The sequence below is a fragment of the Colossoma macropomum genome, unplaced genomic scaffold (assembly GCF_904425465.1).
Source record: "Colossoma macropomum unplaced genomic scaffold, Colossoma_macropomum, whole genome shotgun sequence".
NCBI lineage: Eukaryota > Metazoa > Chordata > Actinopteri > Characiformes > Serrasalmidae > Colossoma > Colossoma macropomum.
The window spans coordinates 13,517,700-13,541,157 of NW_023494805.1; the positions used below are offsets into that span (position 1 = coordinate 13,517,700).

Sequence of the window (23,458 nt, forward strand, 5' to 3'; positions counted from 1 at the left end):
GTTCTGCTACAACTTCTCTCCACATTTTCTATACCATATTTTCTCTATTAGCTATTGAACATGTACTGTATCTGTGATTTATAATTGCTCCCACCATGACTGGGCTTCTGAGCTAGCAGTAAAATTCCAATAAGTTCCTGTTCAACGCTTGAGCTTGTGCTCGCTCTCCTAATTTATGTGGCTTTCACTCAGGGAAATGGATATTTTAGCCACCTGAACCTCTCCGGGTCAGCGCTAAAGCATCTTTGAAGTAAATATAGGAAATCAATTATTCACCTTCCTAGATTTATTGCAATGGAAATTGATTCAGTTTGGGAATGGTACAGGTGCTTTCCAGAAATGGCTAGCTCTATTGACTGAGAATAAGTGGCACTGAATATTCAGAGAGTGAATCTACCTGATTAAAGCTTGTAAATAGGCTGTGCGTCTGACAGTACTGCAGGCGGGCAGAAAGGAGTGCAATATTTTCCGCCATGCATTAGCAAAATGGAAAGTTCGATGAAGTGTCAAGTTCTGCCTTTGTGGCGTTTATTGCGGAAATCTCTTTGTGCGTGCCTGCGGTGATATTTCATTTTGTTTGTAGACCACATTATACATCCCATTCATATGATTTTGGTGCATGTGTGTAAGAGCGTGTGTAATTATACTTTTGTATGAATTCTTTTCCTCCATCCGCAACCATATTTTCAAAACCATCTGCATCATACTTTACTTTTAGAGGTCAGCACAAAGAGGCAAAAAGTAACACATTTGACACCGCTGCCTCCACACAGCATGACCATGCTTCATTCAACCCATCTGCTTTGAACAAGTATAACAACAGCTTAGATGACAAAGCGCATGCACCAGATGGAATGCATGTCCCTATTCCCATACAGTAGCATTTTGGCACAGATGAATGATGCCCATGTGACCCGGTCTTTAGTTTTGTAAACTAACCTCTTCTTTTTGCTTCCATAACAGTTAATGATTATCCCACTAATGTTGTTGCATGCTACATATAACATTTGCTCTTTGTACATTTAGGTTTTTCATGCAAATTTTCCAGGACCCAGATTAAACTTGATGTTTTACTAAAAGTAGTTTAACTATTTTAATTGAATAAGAAGTAGCCTAAATGAAATGAGTTTAATTTATGTTATGAGTCCAACATAATATGGAGAGCAAGACAAACAGTAGAATGTGTGTGTAGTTTTGGGCACAGACTGCTCCTGGCCTTGTTGCATGCTAAATGTGTGTGTTAGTACCGTTGTGCTGGCCCCGTTGTCTGACTGAGAGGTGTTTGATTGACAGCTGAGGATTTGTGACTGGCCCGTGAATCAAAACGTCAGGTCTTATGGCTCAGAGGAGGCTTTGGGGATTTCTTGGCAAAGGTAAACGTTTCCTTTATTTTCAACACACATCTCCATCAAGTCTCTCTTATGTTGTCCTTTTTTCTTTCATTCTTTCATTTTTTTCACAACCTGTGTTAGTAGTGGTGTAACCCTCTCCATGCCCTTCCCAATTCCAGCTGATATATCCATGCTCCTCCCACAAATGCATTCATTCTTAGCAACTGTAGCAAGATTGGACAGTCATTACAGAATGCTGGCAAAAATCTTTTTCAGCCTAATGAGAAATTGTAGCACGCAACACATAAATTATTCTAATAGGATCACTGCAGTGTTTGTTTAGACTATCTAGAATGAGCTTCCAGTTTAAACATGCTATGCCACTGATCTGGACTCGAACGACATAGAATTTGCCCTGCTAACATTGATTTATGTACCTCTACAAAACAATTATCATTTAAAATTCATAATGCACTCTAAACTTTAAATTGTACAATATTTAAGCTGTGAGTACATTTGTGCGCAACAAATTCTCATTATCTTGAATGGGATTTTTTGCCAGAGTTCTGTAAAGGTTGTTCAACATTTGCAACCCAAGAATGCATGTGTGGGTAATGCATAGATAGGTCAATTAAATGTATTGTTTTTTATACAATAACTGATATAAATACACTTTCTTCCTGCTTTTTGTGAGAGTAGTTTTTCTATGGTAAAATGTACAAATACATAGACAAATCTGCCACTAGTTGAAGGTTTGCATTGTTGGCATAATTGATTTACAGTAAGAATCCAGTAAGATAGAAGATGCAATCTTACATCATGGTATCTAATTATAACTGTGCTACAAGTTATCATGTGTTAGCACTCTTAGCTGCCGTGCACTTTTGGAATGCCATGGTGGCTAGCAGATGGAGTATGGTGTCACTGATCCAGACTGGTGGCAACAGTCACACTAAGCAGACTTTTAATAGGTATTACATTCATAATTACAAAAGAAAAATTCTTTGATCTTTCAGCAGACGTTGAACAGCTATTTGCCGTGTGGTTGTAATGAAATCAACTAGAAAGTTGTCATTGTCTGTAGACACACACATAAAAGTACAGCAGGGTTGATAAGACTTTGATAAATATTTAACATTGCTGTTGACATTCACTTACAGTTTTTTATCTGGAAAGGAGAAAGTTTGATTTTGTTTAACTGGTAAAGATGGTGTGACTCAGCAGTTTTGTTCAGGAGCCAAATGTAGGTCATGTCCTCACTGTATTATGGAACCGTGCCCATTTTGAATTGCAAGAAGTGGGTGCCAGAGACATGACTGGAGTATTTACACCGTTGTTGGAACTCTAAATCACCTCCTTATGAGCCTTTGTCCAATCTAACAGACATGTACGTGCCAAAGTCCTTAAAGAACTCTGTGAACTCTTTTGAAGATTATGTGTGTGTCAGTGTATGCAGCAGTTTTTTTTCCTCTGTGTGCCTTTGCTGACTCTCTTGGTTGATTAGCCCTCAGGAATGAGGGCATTGAATTCCTAGAAAAAAAATATCTTCTAGGGAAATTCCTGTGTTTGAGAGCATTGATGGTTAAAGCTTATATTTCTCAGAAACAGCAAAGGTAACAAAGATTGTTACTTACAGGAAACAGCAGAACTCTAGACATACTCTTTGGATGATGAGCATTTGTTTTGGGCTTAGCAAAGGCAGCAGACTGCATATTTGTAAAGGTCAGCTTAGATTTTCTGAGCCCCGGCAGCCTTAATATGTAGCTCTTCTTTTTTTCACCTCCCACTGAGATGATCCTCTCAGGCCACATTGCAATACATATATTATAATAGGCTTCACATTTTAATTTTCTGATATCATCTACTAAAATAATGGTAAATAAAAATATTGCTGTAATATATTGCATATTTTATTCCTCATGTTGCTTAGGAAGAGGCTTTTAGCTTTTACATACCAAAAACCATGACTATCTGATTTTTTTCACAGCCTAATTTTGCCTGCTTTTTAAAGTTTACTTTGTATTTTGGACATTCTGTGAATGTCTCTGGTATATTTGCATTGAGTCATGTGCTGTAGACTGTCTTGATGGTAGCTAGAGTGCACACTTAGTGCACATACAGCCTCCTCAATTTGCTGTGTATAATGTTTGGAAATTTTTTAAGTGAGGTCATTACATGCTACCTAAGTAAAAGTATGTGCACATGCAGTTGTACAAATGTTTTACAAATGACCTGAACTATGGAGTCTAAGATAATTTGTGAGAGTCTGTGGTAGAGGTGGGTGACGATGTGTTGTTGTTATCGAGATTTTACGTCACAGTATGATTTTCTGAGCATATCGTTGAAATCATCAGTACTTAATGAGCACTGACCAAGTGCAGGTCTCCTTACAAATGGAGCACAACTATTCCTGATTATTGTATTTAGTGCAGTATAGTATGTGAAACATTGAATAAAGATCATTGTGTTCATATTTGTTCATAGTATTTTCATGGTATTTTTTTATGTGGCACTATTGGTGCATTCTCTCTGTTACAACAGAGAAAAACTAAATATTGTGTATGATGAAAACAGTTGCCATATTGCCTAACCTCAGTCTATAGTGTGGGTTCCATTTTTGCTTCAACTTATTATAACATTTCTCATTCATATGTCTGATAAGTGATATCATGATTATTTTTTCTGTTCATTTATAGTTCTCCTTTATTCATTTGTCTGACACCTAACAACATTCACTTTTTCAGTTTTACCAATCAAAACTGTTGCTCTTTCACATCGCTATTGACTTATTTAATGGGGTTTATGAGCTTAGCTTGGGTTTTGTCCTTGAGCCATTCTTTATACTCCAAAATGGTAGACCCCTCTGTCTATCTCTCACTCCCGCTTTTTCTCTTTTATTTTCCTGAGCATCTCTCTCTGCCCCTTTCCTCAGAACCAGAAAAAAATCCTTACTCAGCACTTCCTCTCAGCACTTATTCTGTGGTGTGGCGAAGTGGCATTGAGCACGCTCAGGCTTCCTTTGTGGTCGCCACAGTTACTAGGCCTCTTTCTCCCAACTTATCCCCTTTTTGTAGCCCCCTAAAAGACCAGTGGAGGCAGGAGCAGGAATGCATTCCATCACTGGCTTGCTATTTTATAATCAGTGTGTAATAGTGTGTCTCGTCAGCTTTGCTGTTGGATTGTTTAAAACCAGCTTTGCAGTTAAAAATCTTCTTTAAGTGCAAAATGGTTGGACACAGAGGGAGGCTAACAGTTTGCGAGCCGGACTGTGGTTGATTGGACCACTGTATGTAAATGTAATTTGTTGCTTGCGTGCGGATGGGGCTGCTTTGGGGAGCATCGTGCACGTCGGCCCATGGCTCAACCCAAATTGAATTGCAGCCAGTCTTGCTCATTGCCATCCTGCAGGAAATGGGGTCAGCAATCCATTAAGATGCCATTAGATAATCTAATTTAGGGCCTGATCCCCAAATGAAGCATGCTGTAAGCTTGCCACTATAGCCGAATGGACTTTGCAGGGAAGAAGAGCAGGATGGATGAGTGGTTAGTGAGGAGGGCTCTGCGACAGTACAGAATTTGATAAGGGAGATGAAGCGTGAGGAAAGTTGTTTGTTCCCCTTCTCAGCCCCTCCTTCATAACCCCCTATAACCCCCTTGTGGTAGGGAGCTGTCACGTCTTAAGCCGTCTGGTATCCAGGGGAAACCAGACATTAGGTAATGCCAGACTGAACTTGAAATTGTTAAAGAAGGGGTGGCACCCCACTAGCCTGAGCGATGAATCGGCCAGGAGACGGCACTAATGGCACTCTGCAAAGGGCCGAGGCCGGGCTTTGGCGCAGAGATCCATGGGAGGATAGAGGGGTTGAGGACCATCTGTACCGCCCAGAAAGTAATCCATTACGGCTGGGCTCTCCTGTGTTACTGTGGAGTGAGTGGTATGTAACAAAGAGAGAGTGAGATAGAGAGAGAAAGAAAGGGATAAAAAGCTAGCAAAGCTAGCTTAGAAAAAAAAATCTAAAGGCAAATCGCTGTTGAGTGTTTCCCTCCTCTGTGCTCTCTTTGTTCAGCAAGGTAGGAAAAACTTAATCTCTCATTTCCTGTCAGATGATGTCTGGCAGGTCAGAGAGAGAAAGATAGAGAGAGGAAGGGATGGAAGAAAGAGGAGCCTTCAGGGAATGGTTGAGTGAGGACAGTGGAGGGAAGAGGGACTACACACTGAAAAAGGGATGCATTGAATTTATTGTCATTTCCACACAAATAAAATATATTAAATTAACAGTATTGTGTTTCTTACAGCTAAATCTTGGCAATGAGTTTTCTAATGTCATATCTTTTATTCATGTGTATTATGTATAGATTTGATTTTTTCAGTGCATGATTTGAGATAAAGTTTAACCCGTGTGAAACAGAACGGTTTTCTTTCTTTCTTTCTTTGTTTCTTTCTTTCGTTCTTTCTTTCTTTCTTTGTCTTCTGCTCCCACCCTGTTATTGCCAGCCTTCCTTTCTCTCTGCTTCTATCCCATGCTTTGTAAAGTGTGACCGTGTTTGTGGCACTGCAATCATAAACTTTGGTCCTATTGTTTTAAGTGAGGTCTCAGCCGCCTTAGCTGTGGGTGATTTGTATAAAATGCAGACTGAATCATTAGCCGCATTCATGGCCACAGTCAGGCGTGTCACTCCAGGCAGCCAGGGGAAGAATAAAGTCAGTGTTCTACATCCGCTGAGGCCCTGTCGGCTTCACCAGCCATCAGCCTGAGCCCCCTCATGTCCTCTTTGGAAAACAAACAAACCCCCAAAGAAAACTCCCTTAAACCCCCCCACCCCACCCCAGCTGATCCACTGAAGCTATGCACCTGCATCTTAGAGGTCTCAGGGAAAAGTCGCTCAGTTTCTTCTATTTACTGTTGCCTTCTATCAAACAACACACTATGCCCGTCTTTGCCCACCCTGCCGCTGCCGCCCACACCCAGCCAATCCTGTCTCTTTTTCTTTTTTTTCTTCTTTTTTTGTTGGGGGGGGGAGTAAAAGAGAAGGAGGAAAATAACAAAGAGGTGGCTGTGTGCACCGGGTACTGTTGAAAGAAGCAGGAGCGCGGCCTGTAATCTGCAAACAGAAAGCGCTGATTGTGTGAGACAGGTATTTAAGAGAGAAGGAGACGGAAAAGGAGGAGGAGGAGGTGTGTTGTGGGGGGGGGATACTGGTTTCTGGCCTGCCTAATTATTCGACACATGTACGTACCATTCAGACCCCCGCTGTCCTCCCCCGAGGGAACAACATGCTGTTTGTGCACCCCGGTGCTTTTGCATTCAAGGCCCGCGCCGCTGCTCGCAATTAACAGTCTTATGTTGTTGTGCGTGCTAGCATGCTAGCCGAATGCGGATGGGAAAGTACGGTACACAATCAGCCCCTGACTTAACCCTATTGATCAGAGAGTGGGTGTCAGCCCCCGGGGGGTTGAGATGGGTGCAGGCGCTCCGGGGTGCAGGACTCCCTGTCTCCTTATCCATCCACTCTCTGAGCAAGCTTTGTTTCTATGTGTTTCCTGTGCTTCGGTGCTATAAGGGGAAAGGGGGTTTTGGGGGGGTTGGGGGGGGGCGTGAAAGCCCTTCATACAGACTGTGGGAAAAAAAAAATGGAACCCATAATAAAATTGAAGTTCATAATCAACCAGCATTATTATTTATTTATTTATTTATTGTAAGTTTCCATTTTTTGTGGGAAGGGAGTGGTTTAGAATAAAACAATGCAGTAACACACCTATGTACTTACTGCTTTTAGTCTTGATTATTACAAGTTAGTATGCAGAGTTGGGAGATTTATGGAGATGTAAAATGATTTGATTAGGATGCTCTTAGCATACACATTAAGACATTTATAAATTGTTATTAGTTATTAGTCTTATTTTTATATTTCTGTCTTCTGGTATATATGTATTGTGGAAGTCAGTATCCTGATAACAGTCAACAAATAATATGTTGTGCAGTCCTACTGTTTAATTGTGCAGTGTCCTGAAATATTTGAATATATGAATTAAAGGTGTTTATCATATGTGTTTTTAGTTTAGTTTGTTTTATTTCACTTCTTTACAAGGATAAACTAACTTGACAGTTTTCAAGGTTTCTAGTGCTTTTTCAGGGATTTTAAACATCACAGAAATGTTTTGCCGCTGCATAGTATTCTTATAGAGAGTAATTGACTTAAATTGTTCTTTCAAATTATTTGTTCCTCATAATCATTTGTGCAAATGTATCTTTTCCAGGTGTTCATATGTTTACTAGTGTTGCACTGTATTTAAAAATATCTTTCTCTTTTGTGTCCACAGTCCTGGTACCTGGGCGAGCTTAATTCCATTCCAAGTGTCGAACGGGACTCAGATTCTGCCAACAAATGTCCAGAATTACAGCATAAACATCATTGGTGAGCCCCTTCTCCAGGCAGAGACAAGCAACTGACCGAGCGGGGCTGAGCCTAGATTCTGGAGTGACAGGTCCGTGGACAAACCAGCAAGCAGCACTTATACAATCGCCATTGACTTTTGTCCCTCCCACTGAAGGACTTTGGCCTAGAACAGAAGAGTGGGCTGGTTCAAAGCTGGCACGAGCCTCTCCATGCCAGTCAGTCATTGTGTGAGGCGGCCCCTCAACTGACGTACTGTGATATTTACCATAAAAAAATTAGATGCCTTAATGTTTTTGCATGACACGCTAGTCTCTTGTAGTGTTTTCTCTCATTCTTACGTCACAATTTCTAGTCTTGATTTTTGAGCAGGTGTAGAAGGAGAGGCACACAAGGGCTGGCTGGCTGGACATTTTTGGAAAGCAGGCTCAAATTCTGACAAACGCATCAAACAAGGCTCAACCTATTCATTGCATAACCATAGGAACAACTTTCAGCAATTCAAATGTTTCTGTTTTTATTTTACCCTCTAAATTTAATTTTTTGTGATCAAAAGTCACCTTTTAGTATCTGTAATCTTGTCAATCCTGGATTTGTACTTCCTTTAAAGGTAAAGGTTAACTTTACTCTCTTAAGAGTTAAGAACTCTGGAAACTTTTTTTCAGTGAAAGAAAAAGATCTGTATTACTAGGTTAGAGAAACAACCCCATTCATTTTTTGATATATCCTATAAAGGATTTTCAAAAAATGAAAAAAAAGAAAATATCTCGTATGAGGCAAGTGCAATTTAAATGATTTTTTTACTGAAGGGAAGCTATCATAGTCTGTCTGCCCTAGGACTCTAAAGGAAGGGGGAGTAAAAGTTTTACGTAAACTTTTAAATCATGAAATACAATTTAAAATTGCATCCTCGAATATGAAAATGGGGGATAGTTGAGGGTGGAAAAGTGTGATTGACGGTGAACGTTTACCTGAGCGGAACTGAACACGAACAAAACAGCACTTAACTTGAGCCGTGCCCAAGCACTCGGGTAGCTTTTGTTTAATTTATTTTGTGAAATGACAAACAGAAACTTAAAAAGGTGAAAAGACACAAATATACAGTGTGTATAAAATGGCTTATTTTGATGTAGAACCCACCAATTTAGTGTGCATTTTCATTTGGGCCATTAGCTTATAAAGCTACTGTTTACAATGTGATCTTACAAGAAACATGAGGAACGCAGGCTGGTGAAGTAATTTAAGAGAAAATGTGTGTGTGTGGGGGCGTGTGCGTGCGCGTGTGTGTGTTATGTGTAAAATCTGCACTCAGTTAAACACTAACCTGCAGGGTGAGGCTAGGTCTCATGGTGCTTCTTTTATGCCCACTTTGGTGGATCCCAAGAGTTGCAGTCCCAGAAATCCACAATTGTTCACGGCAGTCCCAGTGCCATCGCCTCTCCAATCAGATATATTTATATAACTAATCTTTCCAATAATCTTAATTTGCACGAAGATATATAGTCCACATTACGTGCCTTGCCTTTGAATATAGACATCACTACACTTGTTTTTGCTGCATTTATTACCGTTTTAGAAAAAAAATAACATTTTTATGATAAGAAATATTTTGTACTCTGGATGAAATTGTGACATTGTTGATTTTTAGCTCCATTTACTACTTTATCTCACATTTACAGTGCATATCAAGGCTGTGTATAGTTGCCGTTCTAAAGTTTATAATCAACCAGCATTATTTTTTCAGTATTTTGGTGTTGTTTTATTTTTATTTTTTCATCTTCCAGTCATTATTGGGGAGGGAGGGGTCCAGAATTATAAAAATTATGCAATACCAAGTTTTGCCTATGTAGGTAGTGCTTTTAGCTATGTCGATTATTAGAAGCTAGTATGGAGATACAAATAGTGTACACATTTATTTTGTTGATGTTGTCATGGTTAATGTTGTTGTTGTTGATGTTGTTGTTGTTATTTTCTTTTTTTTAATTGACCAAAGTGGGAACTGCTTTCTATGCAGTGTATGACAAGGTCTTTTTTTTCTCTTGAGTGTACTGAAAGATGGAGAGGCGCGTGTAAGGGTTGTTTTGTTTCGTATTCTCTGTGAGGGGAGTAATTATTTTTCTACACTTTGTAGCTTGTCTGCAAAGAATGCACCATTTGGTCTAGTACGGCTGCAAAGTCACTGATCTGTCTACTGTGACTAACCAACACCTTCTTTAAACTTCACACCTGGGGTGCTAGCTCAACTCCTGGAAGAAGCTCATTTTCATAGGAGAGAAAGCTTGGCTTGAGAGCGACAATCAGCAATGAAATTCGGACATTTTCAAATGTGTGTGTTGCAATGAGGTACACATCACTGAGACCAATCAAATTTATCTTCACATTTACTTTTGCGCAATGAGGACAATGAATTGTATCTGTACACTACACATTCACAGATCATTCAACATCTTTATCAATACACTATCATTTCTTATTGTCGGTACTGCGTCTTAAAAGCTATGAAGAGTAGTCTAGAGCGTGTGTTCTGCATATTATAAATAGCATTATGCAATTTCAAAATAGATGCCTTAAATTTTTACAAAAAATAGAAAAGTGACTTGTTAAAAAATGCGTTACAATCACCACGCGGTCCTGCGTGATAAAAACTCTCACAATCAGAAAATAAATTTGCTATCCTTTATTGTTTTGTTATCTTGGAGATATTCCCAGTTGTAGCCTTATCGAGATGTCAGTCAGGCTTGGGGACACCGTATTAGCTCATTATCTGTATTTTATATTCTATTTGTGATAAGCTACGGACTTCAGAGGAAGAGCCTTATCTATTCCCCATTTGGTCTGGAGGACCAAGATATCTCACTGCTGATTAAACGTTTAGCACTTATACAGCACATAGGCAATCATCCACCTACAGTGTCCTTTCAATTAAACATTGAAGACTAAAACTCTGTAACTCAGGCGTAATGCTGCAAGGGGCATTATCAGTATCGGTTATTAGATTTTCTTTCAAGGCGACCATGAAATGGTAAAATTTACGTCACATTTCTGTTATTTGCACTTAGGCCCAACAGTCGCCAAGAAGACGTGAAATCATTCGACCTCAAACCATGTCCTCAAGAAAAAAAAACAAAAAAAAACAAATTGGACATAAAACTCAAGTCAAGCTCACTCTCTCCTCCTTCACAAATACGCTCATTCTAATTTAGAAAAGTAAAAAAGTTAAAAAAAATGAAGCCACCCCGTTTTATGTGCACTGCTCTGCCTTTTTTCCTTTAGGATTTGAGAAAATTGAAGTGCTTTGCAGCCTTTTGGCCGTTGGCAATGCCACTGAAGTGCATTTCCCCTAGAGTGATGGGAGTGTCAGGGTCATAGTATTGTTTTTGTGGTTTTAGATGCGTACAAAACGGTGAAGAAGGCTGTGGGTAAGGGCCATTCTGATGGCCGAAGTAATAGCAATAGTCTTTGGTAGTAGTCCTTAGGGGTTAAAATCTGCTCTGGCAGCTCCGTGAAATTTGTTTGTGTTGGTGCGGTGCGAGTGTGGCTGTGTGTGTGTGTGTGTGTGTGTGTGTGTGTGTGTGTGTGTGTGTTTGTGTGTTTGTATAAAGCTGACTCTGACACTACAAGATGTGAGCAAATGAGGATCTTTCTATTGAAATGCCTGCCTTGTAGACAAAAGTTTGTACACTGTAAACGTTTTTTTTCTTTACCATTGTTTGTAAAAAGCAAACTTTTTAAAATAATGTTGATGAATTTGATGCCCAACTTTTTTTTAATTGTAAAAATAGGTTCCAACAAAATTGTCTTTGCGTCTTGACTCGAGTTACAGCTCTAGCTGCCCATAAAATAAGAATTAGAATGATTGTGAATTTTTGTTTTCGTTTTGTTATACTTAAAAAGTGGAGGTGAATTCCTTTTATGTGGGACTGTAAATGTTTAAAAGAAAATGATGAAGGTCTTTTGTTGTGTTTTGTGTAGATTAACTTGGATTTTGGAGACATTTCATAAATGTTCAGAGTGTTGTTTTTTGTTAGTGTGGACATTGAGTGCGTGTGACGTGATAATGTGATATCAAAAATGGGAAGAGAAATAATGATTCAATTCATGTTGGCTAGGATCATGTTTTGTTATTTTTCTGACAAATATGGAAATCCTTGTCACTTTAAAAAGGCACCGATTCGAGTCTGCCAACAGCGAGTACCAGGGTAACGTTGTTAACGATATTATATATTGTTCTGCTGTCTCGTGTAAAAGAAAGCATGTTATTTCCCCCCATTGGTAGAAGCTTACCCACAATACAATACACATTTTGGTTTCTGATGAAACGTTATTTGTGTGAGACATACTGTGCTGATGCTGACACTTAGGCATGTTCGTTTCATAGTGTTTACATGTGCCCCGAAGTGGGCAGTGATTGCCATGCTAAGATAAGTGCTCGTCACATCCATTGTGTATTTTTCAAGGGCCGAATGGTACTGGGAGAACTCCAGCTCCCAGCAGCCTTGACATGACCCTGAAGACATCCCGTTATGTCGTCATCGCAGAGGAGAATTTGGCAAACAGCATTTGCACTTTCCACAGTTCCCACTACCCCTTTCATTGGTGCGTTGTTTGTTGTTTGGTTTGAGTGTGCTCTAGTTAGCCTGAATGGTTACATCTAGTCCGATTTAGTGTCATCGTGGTAGCTCATAACACTTCCCCTTCACCACAGTGTACAGTGTTATGACGCTTATCTGAGGAGTTACGGTCAATTTCTACTCTTTTGTTGTGTTTAAGTAGTGATTTTTAGATGTTCCTTCCTTTTAAAGGGCTGTTTCTAATCAGTTTATTTGTTGAGTAAATTTTCATAGCATTACATGTATTACATTACATGAGATGATGGCCTGGTAAAGTTGAGTATTACACTTGGAATTAGTTCTGAAAGCCATGCTCATGGACACTGAGAAGCCCACAAGTGTTTTCCTTATGCAAGGAGGACTAGTGGCACTCATGCAATATCTGTCTTTAGTTCACATGAATGTGGATCACTGCAGGAAAAAAGGCAGGAGGACCTTTTAGTCCATTTCTACATTTCCATGTACATTATTAGGGCATTTTCAATGGCATGAATGAACATCAGGTCGACATAAACAGGAACGTTTTAAAAAACCAGCATATTAAGAGACGTTTACCAGACAAAAAAATGATATATATATACAGTATATATATATAAATATATGTTAAACAGTGCCTGTTCCAGCTCAGAGTCTCAGTGGACTTCCCATTGTAAATAAAGAAACAAACACTGATTGAGATTTCTTTGGGGAAAAGAATAAATAAACAGAAAAAAAACAACTTCAGTCAAAACAGAATGTGTGGGATGCCTCTTCGTGTATTTTTATCTTTTTTTTTTCTTATTCCCCCTGGGTTTTATGTGATGTGTCCTTCTTAAGCGTTTTTGTGCTTTGTTCATTTTTGAATATTTTAGTCATGTTGGATGGAGTGCCCTGGTCTCTCGATATTTCTTTGAGGAGATTAAATGAATAGTTGGGCAGTGTGTTTCTTTAGATTGTCAATGCTACACTTAGTACTACAGTAGATGACAAAAAAAAGTCAGTTGAAAAAAAAGATGCTTGCCAGCTCCACAGCAGGGTTGATTTCGTTTGGGTCTTGTGGCACTTTTACACCCTCTGCAATCTTAAATGGCATTTTCAGACATGGATTTGTGACATGACGACAACAGCAACAAATGTTTTAAGGTTGTATCAGCCTCTAGTGATTGTAGTAACACCGCAGTTGTGTGCAAACAAAAGGCAATGTAAGTTCATGAATGTAAGTCATAGACTTTTCCAAACCTTTGTGTTTCATTCACAGTTCAGGAAATGCAGGTATCCTTCAAGGAGTTGTATAGCGAAGGCCTTGTTTTTCAGCTGTTTTGATGTTTCTTTTTTTTTGAGTTTTTACTGTTTTTCAGTTTTCACAGCTAAACAGTAGGCACTGCCTTCGAGCTAGTTGCATTTGGGGGCTAAAATTGCCACAAGATTAAAAATGAGTGTAAATAGCGCTTGACTTTTTTGTGATTGTTACTGTTATATCCAGCCTATACTGCTAGCAGCTGTTTTTACTGCAGTCAATTACTGGAAGTGGATATATTTCCTATGCAAAACTGTTTAAACAATAAAATGAGCTATGCTACAAAGCTGAGTGTTGTTTTGTCTTTTATTTTAGCCTCTGCCTCTTCATTTTGGGTTGCTATTACTATTGCTATTACTATTACTGGGAAAACATCTGTCATATTGGTTTGAGAAGGAAGCGGTTGTCTAATGAAGTCATTCACTGTGGTTTTGTACACCTGCTTTCTAAAGGAAAACAACTTTGTAGCTAAAGTATGACTTTTTTAAATTTTTTAAGTTTTTAATTTTCTACTCAATTTCAAAACACCACCTGTCCTTTACACTGTGAGGACATTTCGAAAGGAATGGATCAATAGAAATGGTCCAAAATCTTATTACGTTAATGTACAAGTTAAGAATGTTTTTTCCTTTTTCTGTAAAGTTGCGTTAAATTTTGTAGTCACAAAGTTTTCTCACAATAGCCACGACGTCACATGCAAAACATTTCTTTTTGTATGATTTTTGTCAACTGCAGATAGTTCACTTATCCCCCTGGCCATTGAGCTCACTTAAACCCGGAAGTGACAACATTTCCCACTGAGGCACTGTAATTTTTTTTTTTTTTTCAGTTGAGCGTATTGAGGACTGGGGCTGTGAAATAAGGAGAAAGAACCAGAGCAGCGTTGTGTCTTTATGTCCAAGTACGATTCACACATGGCGAGTTTTGAGTAGCTGTAAATACCCACCACTGTGTCTGCAAGATAAGCCGGCAGCACTGCTGGCTGCACTTGGTGGCATAGGACGCCTCTTTATAATCCCACACTCCGCTCAGGGCTGAGAATAAGTTGATTATATTCAGGCCTCGATGGGTGCCATGTTGGACTAACATAAAAACTGCGGTCCTCCCGAACCCTCATCAATTAGGCCGAAACCAACACCTGGCTGTGGACACAAAACAACTTCGCTTTGGCCATAAAACAAAACAATATGGTGCTATGCTGATATAAAATTACCCAAATACATAATGGTTATCATTATGCCATTTATCAAAATTGGCCAGTTAAGTAAACATCTGGCTTCAATAGGGAGGCGAAAGTCGGGTAGGGTTTTGGCTCTTCATGTGTCCTACATATTTTCCAAGACTCTTTTTCTTTTTTGCTTTCTCCACCAAGGCCTGCTGTGGGTGATTTGATGAAGTTAAGTGCTGTGGATGGTGATTCGGGTCGATTATGTTTTTGTGGGACGGGAGGAGAGTGCAGAGCTGTGTGTGACTGCCTTTGTTTCGGATAGGGCTGCTGGAGGCTGGCTGAAGTTGGCCTGAACATGAAACAAGAGACACTGCAACAAGCTGCGTACCCTGTGAGAGATCAGGAACCAGCCGAGCAAGTGGGACGTGACCTGAACTAAATATATTCACACATACCTGTTTGGAATCAAATCCCACACCCATCTCTTCTTTTAATCCCTTAAAGTGCAGGATTATTTTTGATTTATTCATCTTACAATTCAGGACTCCTAGTAAAGCAATAAGCCATGAGATGTTGTATGTTACAGTTGTACGTTACACTCAAAGGGGAATTCCACTTGTTTTTCAAAATCTCCGCGTAATTCAAATGTTGTGATATAAACCGAGTCATTCAGAGTGGTTTGGTGGAAAGTAATGCATTGTAGAGCAACATACAGATGTATAGGAGCCAGAGGGCAAAATGTGTTCAATGCAAATTAGCCATACATGTACAGCTTTATGCGAAAGTTTGAACATCCCAGTCAAATTAGGTGTTTTATTGATTTTGAAAGTAAGTTAAAACATCCTCTGCAAGGAACAAAGTTAAATGGCGTTTATCTATAAATGTTAGTGCCCAATTTCTCTTTTGCTGAGTTTAACATTTTAGAAAAAATAGTTAAAATATACATAGTGCCATAACCTGTATGCCTTTTTATCCATGTTAAAATACAAGTAAAAAGTGTTTTTTGGGAACTATTTTTCCTTACAACATCCTGCTTTTACCTCTGAACCATGAATAGATTAAAAAAAATCTTTAGGCTAAAATTTTATCATAAAACTATCACAAAACAATGTCTCAGACATCAAACATATTCATAACTGTTTTATGCAATAACTTGTGATGAAGCTTTTAGAGGCATTAAACTCTTTCAACATCTGATCACCACCACTGTGAACAACTCGAGTGTTTCTAGAACAGCACATCTCACATCAAACTATGAATGACTGTTTACATCTAAACAATTTTGAGAAATTGATGGAATTCCATTTTAACCCCTTGAACCAAAAGATTACTGATTATTGAATTACAGACACATACCGGCCATTAGGTTTCATGGGTTAAGGAGTGTTGTTTGGTATGACGCAAAGCAATTTCAAAATGTCAACAAAATACAATTTTAAATACCTCAGTGTTCCATAACTCATTTATTATTCATAAGAAATGCAAAAAAATCATTCTTCTTCAAAGCAATGTACTTCATTAACAGTAGGTAACCATGCTTTATATATAAAATAATGATTCTTTGTTTTTTAATAACTCTGTACATTAATATAGAATTCAATTGTGTGGAATCATATGTATCTACATGAATTATTTAAACGGCTTTGAATGTGACTAAGCCAATCAGATTTGAGAACCGCTGATTTCTAAAAATGATACAGTAACTACTGTGAAACTTATATAAAAGTTATGCATTTATGAGTATGGGGAATTGAAGTTTCCAGATACAGGCCCTGGGCAGTTTAAGGGGTTAACCCAGCTAAAGGAAGGGCCAATTGTCAAAAGATGGATTGATTGATTCAATTAAATCAATCCTCGCCACCTGGAAAGAAAAATAAACCTGACAAACGAAGAAAGCAGCAAAAGACCACGGACCAGCGGCGCTCAATTGAACAGTGTGATCCCTCAGTCAGGATTTATTGGTTTATGTGATGTTATCATTTTGTGCTTATCCATGAAGAAGCTCTTTGTGTGGCCCCCCAGTAGACAGGAGCGTGGGATTTTATTATGTCTGTGCGTCAGCAGGGAGTGTGTGTACAGAAACAGGTGTTCAGCATTAAAGTGTTTGTGTGTGTACGCAGGGGGGTGACTTTCCGCACAAAGAGAAAACACCACGGCGTTGTCTCCAGAAGTGGCGTGCAGTGAGTTGTAGTGGTGGGGTGGGCTTGTGAGGGGGGGGCTCACTGAATGGTCTCAGGATTAGCTCCCTCACTTTCCCACAGACCCCCACCCCCCTACCCCCCACCCCACAAAACACACACACAGCCAATTTGCATATGCCACAGACAAGGAGGGACGTAACAAACAAACTTGATATTGAGCCCTGCCTGCCTATTCAAAGGATCTCGCAGACACACTCCCCTGCTACGTTCCGTTCTCATACATTCCCTTCTTCTCTCGAACGCAAGCAAACAAGGATACTGCCGGCCCCGGGACAGTGTGTGTGTCTGCAGGGTGTAATGAGTCTCCTCAGAGGCCAGAACGCGGCACGAATGAAAGCCAGCAGACGTGGACACAGATGGACGTGTGCATCCCTGCGATGATCACAGTCATTAGAGGCTATAGGTAAATGCAGCCAATCTGCTTTCTACTCTAACTGTAGCAAGAAACCAAGACATTAAATAGCAGCCCTACTCCCTTCCATTTCTGTAGGGATGGGCACATTAGCCCTCACTATTCACCTTAAACCCTCTTTATGTGCAAGCGGTGTGCTCACAGTGGGAAATGAAACCAGGTACAGTGTACTGTGAAACGGGCATTCCAGCCTAAAACTTTAATATGCTATATGTTGTGTTCGGTAGCACATCAGTTTGGCAAAAGTCACAATTTTTTTTATCATTTTAATATTTTCCTTTATTTAGCACAAAATGACCACCAAAGACTAGATTGTAATCCAAAATAAAGTATCTAGATCACCATAAGCTACCTTGCTACCTTTTGTCCTCATCATCTGCCGAATTTTTTAGTCAGTAATAAATTCTCTCCACTGTAGTGATGTTTGAAGACAGTTACTACGTTATACGACCGTAGTAAGATATTTGATGTCCTATCAGTAACATTATCTACCTGCCTTCCTCTTGCATTCACCATCTAACAAGACAATTAAAAAAAATAAAAACTGTTCAAAACAACCCACCTCCAAAATGATCCCCAAAGCAGGTTGTGGAGTTTTGAAAGGTCCCCCCACCTTCAAGATATATCACCAGAAGGGGGTTTTCGCAGGCTTTAAACAGGACAATGCAAGAGTGTCAAAATCTATGTCAGTACAATGTCAAAAGAGCCAGACAAAAACACATAAAAATATTAATTAGAATAAAACTGCTAACTCCTAATAATTGTGTTCATTTATAATTGTTTATCTAAAAGGTACATTCTGGAAAAAAATAAACTAATTAAACAAATATCACCTACAAAACAGATTAAATGGTCAGGAAAAACTTAGTCAGTGCAACATTAGATACTGAGAATATGTCATCTTTTACACGATCTTTACCTTAAAGAATGTTACTTGTTGGAGGAAGTAGTCCTTAGAGATGGAGGCTAAGCCTAGTTCTTAGAGATGGTGGTTGTCTATCATTATTTTGCAGTTGATCATTAATAATGGTCCTCAAGATGATTTTAATTAAGAATATGGTTTCTAAATTCATCTGGTGGGCCGAATAAGAACAGCAATCGGGCCAGTACTGGCCAGCAGGCCAAGATGACATACTAGAACTGCTGAAAAATGAAATGATTGCACACCCTTTACACGTTTACATTTGCTAACTGCTAACCAAGGCGCCATTCAGTGAAATGGTAATTTATCATGTCTGTTTAGGCAAAACGTTAGTGTTTGATTTGAGGTGATTCTTTTAGAGTTCTTGCCATGCCACTTGGCCGCCAAGTTCCTATCAAAGCCTTGGTTTACACCTGATACATTCCACAGCTCCAGTAGAGACCACTCAAACTGGAGCAAGGAGATGCCAAGCATGGCCTTCTCAATACCAGCAATACATTTGTCTACAAGCCTCCTTAAATACAGACTGGGACACCCTAGGAGTGATACATGTCCCTGAGGAAGATGCTGTAGTTAGAATAAATAAATAAGTCGTGACATGGAAACAGTAAAATGATAAGCATGCAAAGGCCATTGGGAAAAGAGAGGAATAGAAGTGAATTAAGTGCTTCTGAGGATGTTATCAGATGGCTATTCAGCACAGGAGAAAGCATTTCAGCTATGCATGGACTGCCTACCTTGTCAGCATGAGCTGTCAGATAAAGACCACAAAAGAGCCAGTATACTGTAATCCAGCTGTCAGGAAAAAGCTCTCAATTGACCACAAACCCCTCTATTGTTGCCACCGACATGCTGGTTTTATCCTGTGAAAATTACCCCGGGATTAAATGCATTAGCAAAATCTTCTCGTCCTTTCCTCAAAAATGCACCAAGATTGCCTGCAGGTTTAATGAACTGAGGACAAACCTCCTTAATGTGCTGACTCATAAAAATGGAAGGATTAAGGAGGGAGACTTACTCGTTCATGAGAGTTACCCGTGCAGCTCCTCTCTGATCGAATTAAAGAATTGTTCTGCGTTCTTAAAAATAAATGATCCTAAATGGTCTAAATTTGACGTACGGTTCAAGGAAAAACCTCTCATTGTTATAGAACCTTTTACATTATGTGGAGGTCCTTCATACTCACTCACAAAACATCTCACTTACAGAAATGCTTCTGTAAGGAAGAACTTTTTTGCACTGACATGTTCTTCAAGGAACCAAAAGCAGTTCTTCTATGGCGCTGCTCCAAAAAAACCCTTTTTGGCACTTTTATTTCTCTACTACACTAAACCCATTCTTCTGTCACTCTCTGTTTCCCTTTACAAGTGGCTTTTCCTCTGGAAGGACTACAGGCTTGCTCTTGGACTGCAATCAAAGTGGCTATCTTGGCTTGTAAATCACACTCTAAATGAAGCCTGATTGAGTTGAGCATTCTGGCAGGGATGGAGAAAGCAGGCACCTGGGATGTTCAGGGGAATGACCACCGGTCATGTTTCTGAGGCGGGAAGCATGATGATGTCTTAAGTGAGGATTCGGGGGAGGTTTACAGGCTTTGTGTTTCAGCACAGCAGGGCTACGACTCTCAGCTAGAGGTATGTTGAGGTTGAATAAAAAGTCACCACTGGTGACAATACATGTATGTTTACTGTTTGTACGCATTACAAAGTTTTGTCCCACACCAGCTATTCATTCACTCACTGTTACTATATCCTGGTTGCAATCAAACAGCAGCCCTGAAATGCAGATGTTGACACACAGATATTACATACCTTGGCAAGGTAAAAATGCACTGATGCTTTGCAGTGCGTCTGAGGGTGGTTCATCTTCATTGTAATGTGAAAATTATCAATTATAATGTACAGAAAGTATGCACATATTTTTTATCTGAGAGAAAGTTATATATCAGTCATAAGCAAAAGTTTGGTCAAATTACATGTTTTGTTGATTTTCTAAGTGAAAATAAGTAAACACACCCTCTACAGAGAACATACTTCTGTACATTTCAATATACAATTACTGTTTATTTGCTGAATTTAACATGTTGGAAAAAAATAAAACATAAAATGAGCTTTCTCCAGAGGTTAAGGCACATTCTATATTGTATATTTTATTTGCCATATTATGTTCTCTGTAGAGGATGTGTTTACATGTTTTCACTTAGAAAATCAACAAAACGTAATTTGACTGCGAGCATCAACATATAATTAATTAATATATTAACATATATGAAATAAAAATCCCAAAAAGGTTTGTGGTGTGTTGATTTCAATATTTATGAAAATTTAAATCAAAACAAATTGTGGTGAATTTTGAGATTTTACACTGACCTGAATTGTTCCTACAGAGTCATAATTGAATGGAGTCGTTAAGGTCAGATATTCCTGAACCTGCATACAGATCAGCAGAGGGATAACAATGGGAAGGCTAATCATGTTTCTGTGGATGATTGTTAACAGAGGGATTGTGATTTGATTTTCCTCAGTAGTTAAAATCAAAGTGGCGAGCATAGCCCAGATCAGCTCAATTGATTTCACAGCGCTACCTGATCTCATCTTTATTCTCCTCAGACATGACTAATCCAACTCAGAAAGGAGTAAGGGGATCTCAAGTAAATGGATTGAGTCATCATGGAATCAGCACACAATAGGCACAGGACTGTAACAGAAAATGGGCCTTGTCGTGTTCTAGAAGTGAAGGCCAAGACCTTTTTACCCAGTCAATGGTCCATCTGGATTAGTGATGTTAGTGCACCGTCTAGATGCTGCAACCAATGTGTAACCCAACAATCACAAAAATGTGCCAACTGCAACAACTGACAGAGTGGGAGCCATAGCGATGCATGGCTTTCAGAAATGGGTGGAGATATTAGAAGTGCTACTGATTACATATTCTATTTAATTTACTAAAGGCAAGTTGCAACAGACTTTTCTCAACCTCTTAAAATCGGGTGTATTAGCAGTAGTGTTTCAAAGGTACGTTGTTAGCAATAGCATCAGTGATAGCAGACAGATGGAGACACAAGCCTCAAACACGCGCTGAAGTATATTTACCAACAATATTACTCTATCACTATCTCTCCAACATCTGGGGAAAAAAAGGGCTGTTCGACATGTGCCAATTTAACTTGCTGCTTCCTGCTGCCTTAGCCTTATTGTGTCAAAAATATTAGCTTGACGTGGTGACTAAAACAAGAAGTTGTAATGTTTTTACTGTGTGTTGGATTAAAATTGAATTTGCATTAGATAAGAACATTGGGCCTCATTAACCAATGGTTCTTAAGAAGAAATTTCTTCTTAAAACCCACTTACACAGTTGTTTCGCAGATTCTGACATTCACCAATGTTTTCTTATTTGGGATTCATTCTTAGGTAAGAACAGAACCTACACACACATTCGAGAGCACAAAGGTGCAAACAGTTCTGTGGGTTAAGAACACATCATGAAACTGACATAGACTTTTCTTCTTAGGACCTTTCTCAAGAGCAAATTTAGGAAAAAACGTAGAAAGATAATAATGAAGGAGGCCCAATTTTTATTTAATGAACTAAAGCAAACTTCTGCTTTTGTGTTTTAGTTTGATAATTGACTTTTATTTCTGCAGGTTTACTTCCAGGAGACATAGCTTAAATTCCTTGCTGAAGTCTGACAGCCAATTAACTTCATTTAACATCACTATCTCGTCATCCTTGAACATGCAGATTCTCTATTTTCCTGAACTTGTTGACCACTCCACTGTTTCGCTGCACCTTTTAAACCCTGCGCCTGAAGGCAGTCCTTGTGCAGGTTGTGTAATTAAGCTACATGCTTGATAAACTGAACATTAATTGCTGATCACATGTGTGTAGATCTGGCCCAGGATTGGACAGTGTGTCCTGCTGTGTGTGTGTGTTTTCTTTGAGGGGGGGCGGTGTCTATGGAGGGGTGAGGGGGTTGCTAAAATTTGAGTGTGTTTGACATTCTCATTCATTGACACACACAGACTTTCTCCTTAAAGTAAGCTGTCTTTTCCCACATCTAAGACAAACGTCTGGAGTGCAGCTTCTTTCTTTTTTCTCACAGTAAAGTGAGCTGCTCTTCAGGAATTCTTCCCCCGCTCTTTCCACCAGACATTTGTTCTCTCGTCTTGAATACAGCAGTTTGATTATATGCTTTATTAAGTGCCAGAGTGTTTGGGCTAAGTCAAAGCAGATGTCACCACAAAGACTATTATTACAGTGCTTAAGTGCAGAGTGTCTCTAGTGGGTGTGTCCTGACCTTGGAGTTTTCGGCGGCTCTTCTGCTTGCAGTACACAAAACTGGAGGAAATGTGCAGAATGAGATTGAAACACAAAACATATTGGAGCTAAAGATCATGCAGTGAACCCTTTTGCTCTGATACTAAAACAGTGATTTTACCACCGTTAAAATCCAATAGATGCAATATATATATATATATATACAGGTTCGATAAATTATTAATTAATAATAGTAAGCACAATAAGCAATTCTTATGGCAAGCAAGTTAAGCAGTTCCTTAACTATGGTTCCTAACTGAGCTATAGTTGACCAACATTATAGTGGTCAAGGGCTATTTTCACACACAGAACAGTGGGTTTTAATAACTTCATGCATTAATATTGTGGCTTATAAGATGATTGAATGAATGAATGAATGCATTCTGCCTTATTCAAAAAGCAGTCAAACACTCCTTATAACTTCATTGTGAATGGGCAGGGCTAAACTGTTGTACGTTAAATAGACGAATGAAAATGTGTTATGAATTCAAAACAGGCTGTTTTTACAGTTCAGTCTCCATACATGGACTGGATGGGCTGGAGGAATGAACAGTACATGTTGAAACTTGAAACTGTGTTTATAACAGCTTCTTTAAAAAATGCTAAGAAAATTCCCAGAAATAAAGAATTCAATTGATGAGTGCAGTTATATGTGTGCACATCAAGTACTGTACCACAGATCTGAACATAGTTCAGCCAGTTGGTCTTTACGGCCAGAAGTGTTTTCTAACAGTTGTTCTTATCATTGAAATTCTGTTAGAAATCCCCAAAGTAGACTTTTAAAAAGGATTCACAGACTGTATATAGATGCATGTTAGTGTCTGAT

The 23,458-nt window shown here is 39.1% G+C and overlaps 1 protein-coding gene across 5 annotated transcripts in view; it reads left to right on the top strand.

Moving 5' to 3' along the window:
- The window catches only part of LOC118825608 (nuclear factor 1 B-type-like), a 110,259-nt gene extending 96,360 nt beyond the window's left edge, over positions 1-13,899 (top strand). For 4 of the 5 annotated variants that reach the window (XM_036596294.1, XM_036596297.1, XM_036596296.1 and 1 more), the window contains exons 11-12: positions 1,294-1,373; positions 7,654-13,899. In XM_036596294.1, coding sequence (XP_036452187.1) covers positions 1,294-1,373; positions 7,654-7,783 — 210 coding nt within the window. In that variant the 3' untranslated portion in view covers positions 7,784-13,899. The remainder of the gene's footprint in view (positions 1-1,293; positions 1,374-7,653) is intronic. The other variant, XM_036596298.1, reaches the window with a different exon arrangement.
- The last annotated feature ends 9,559 nt before the right edge of the window (positions 13,900-23,458 follow it).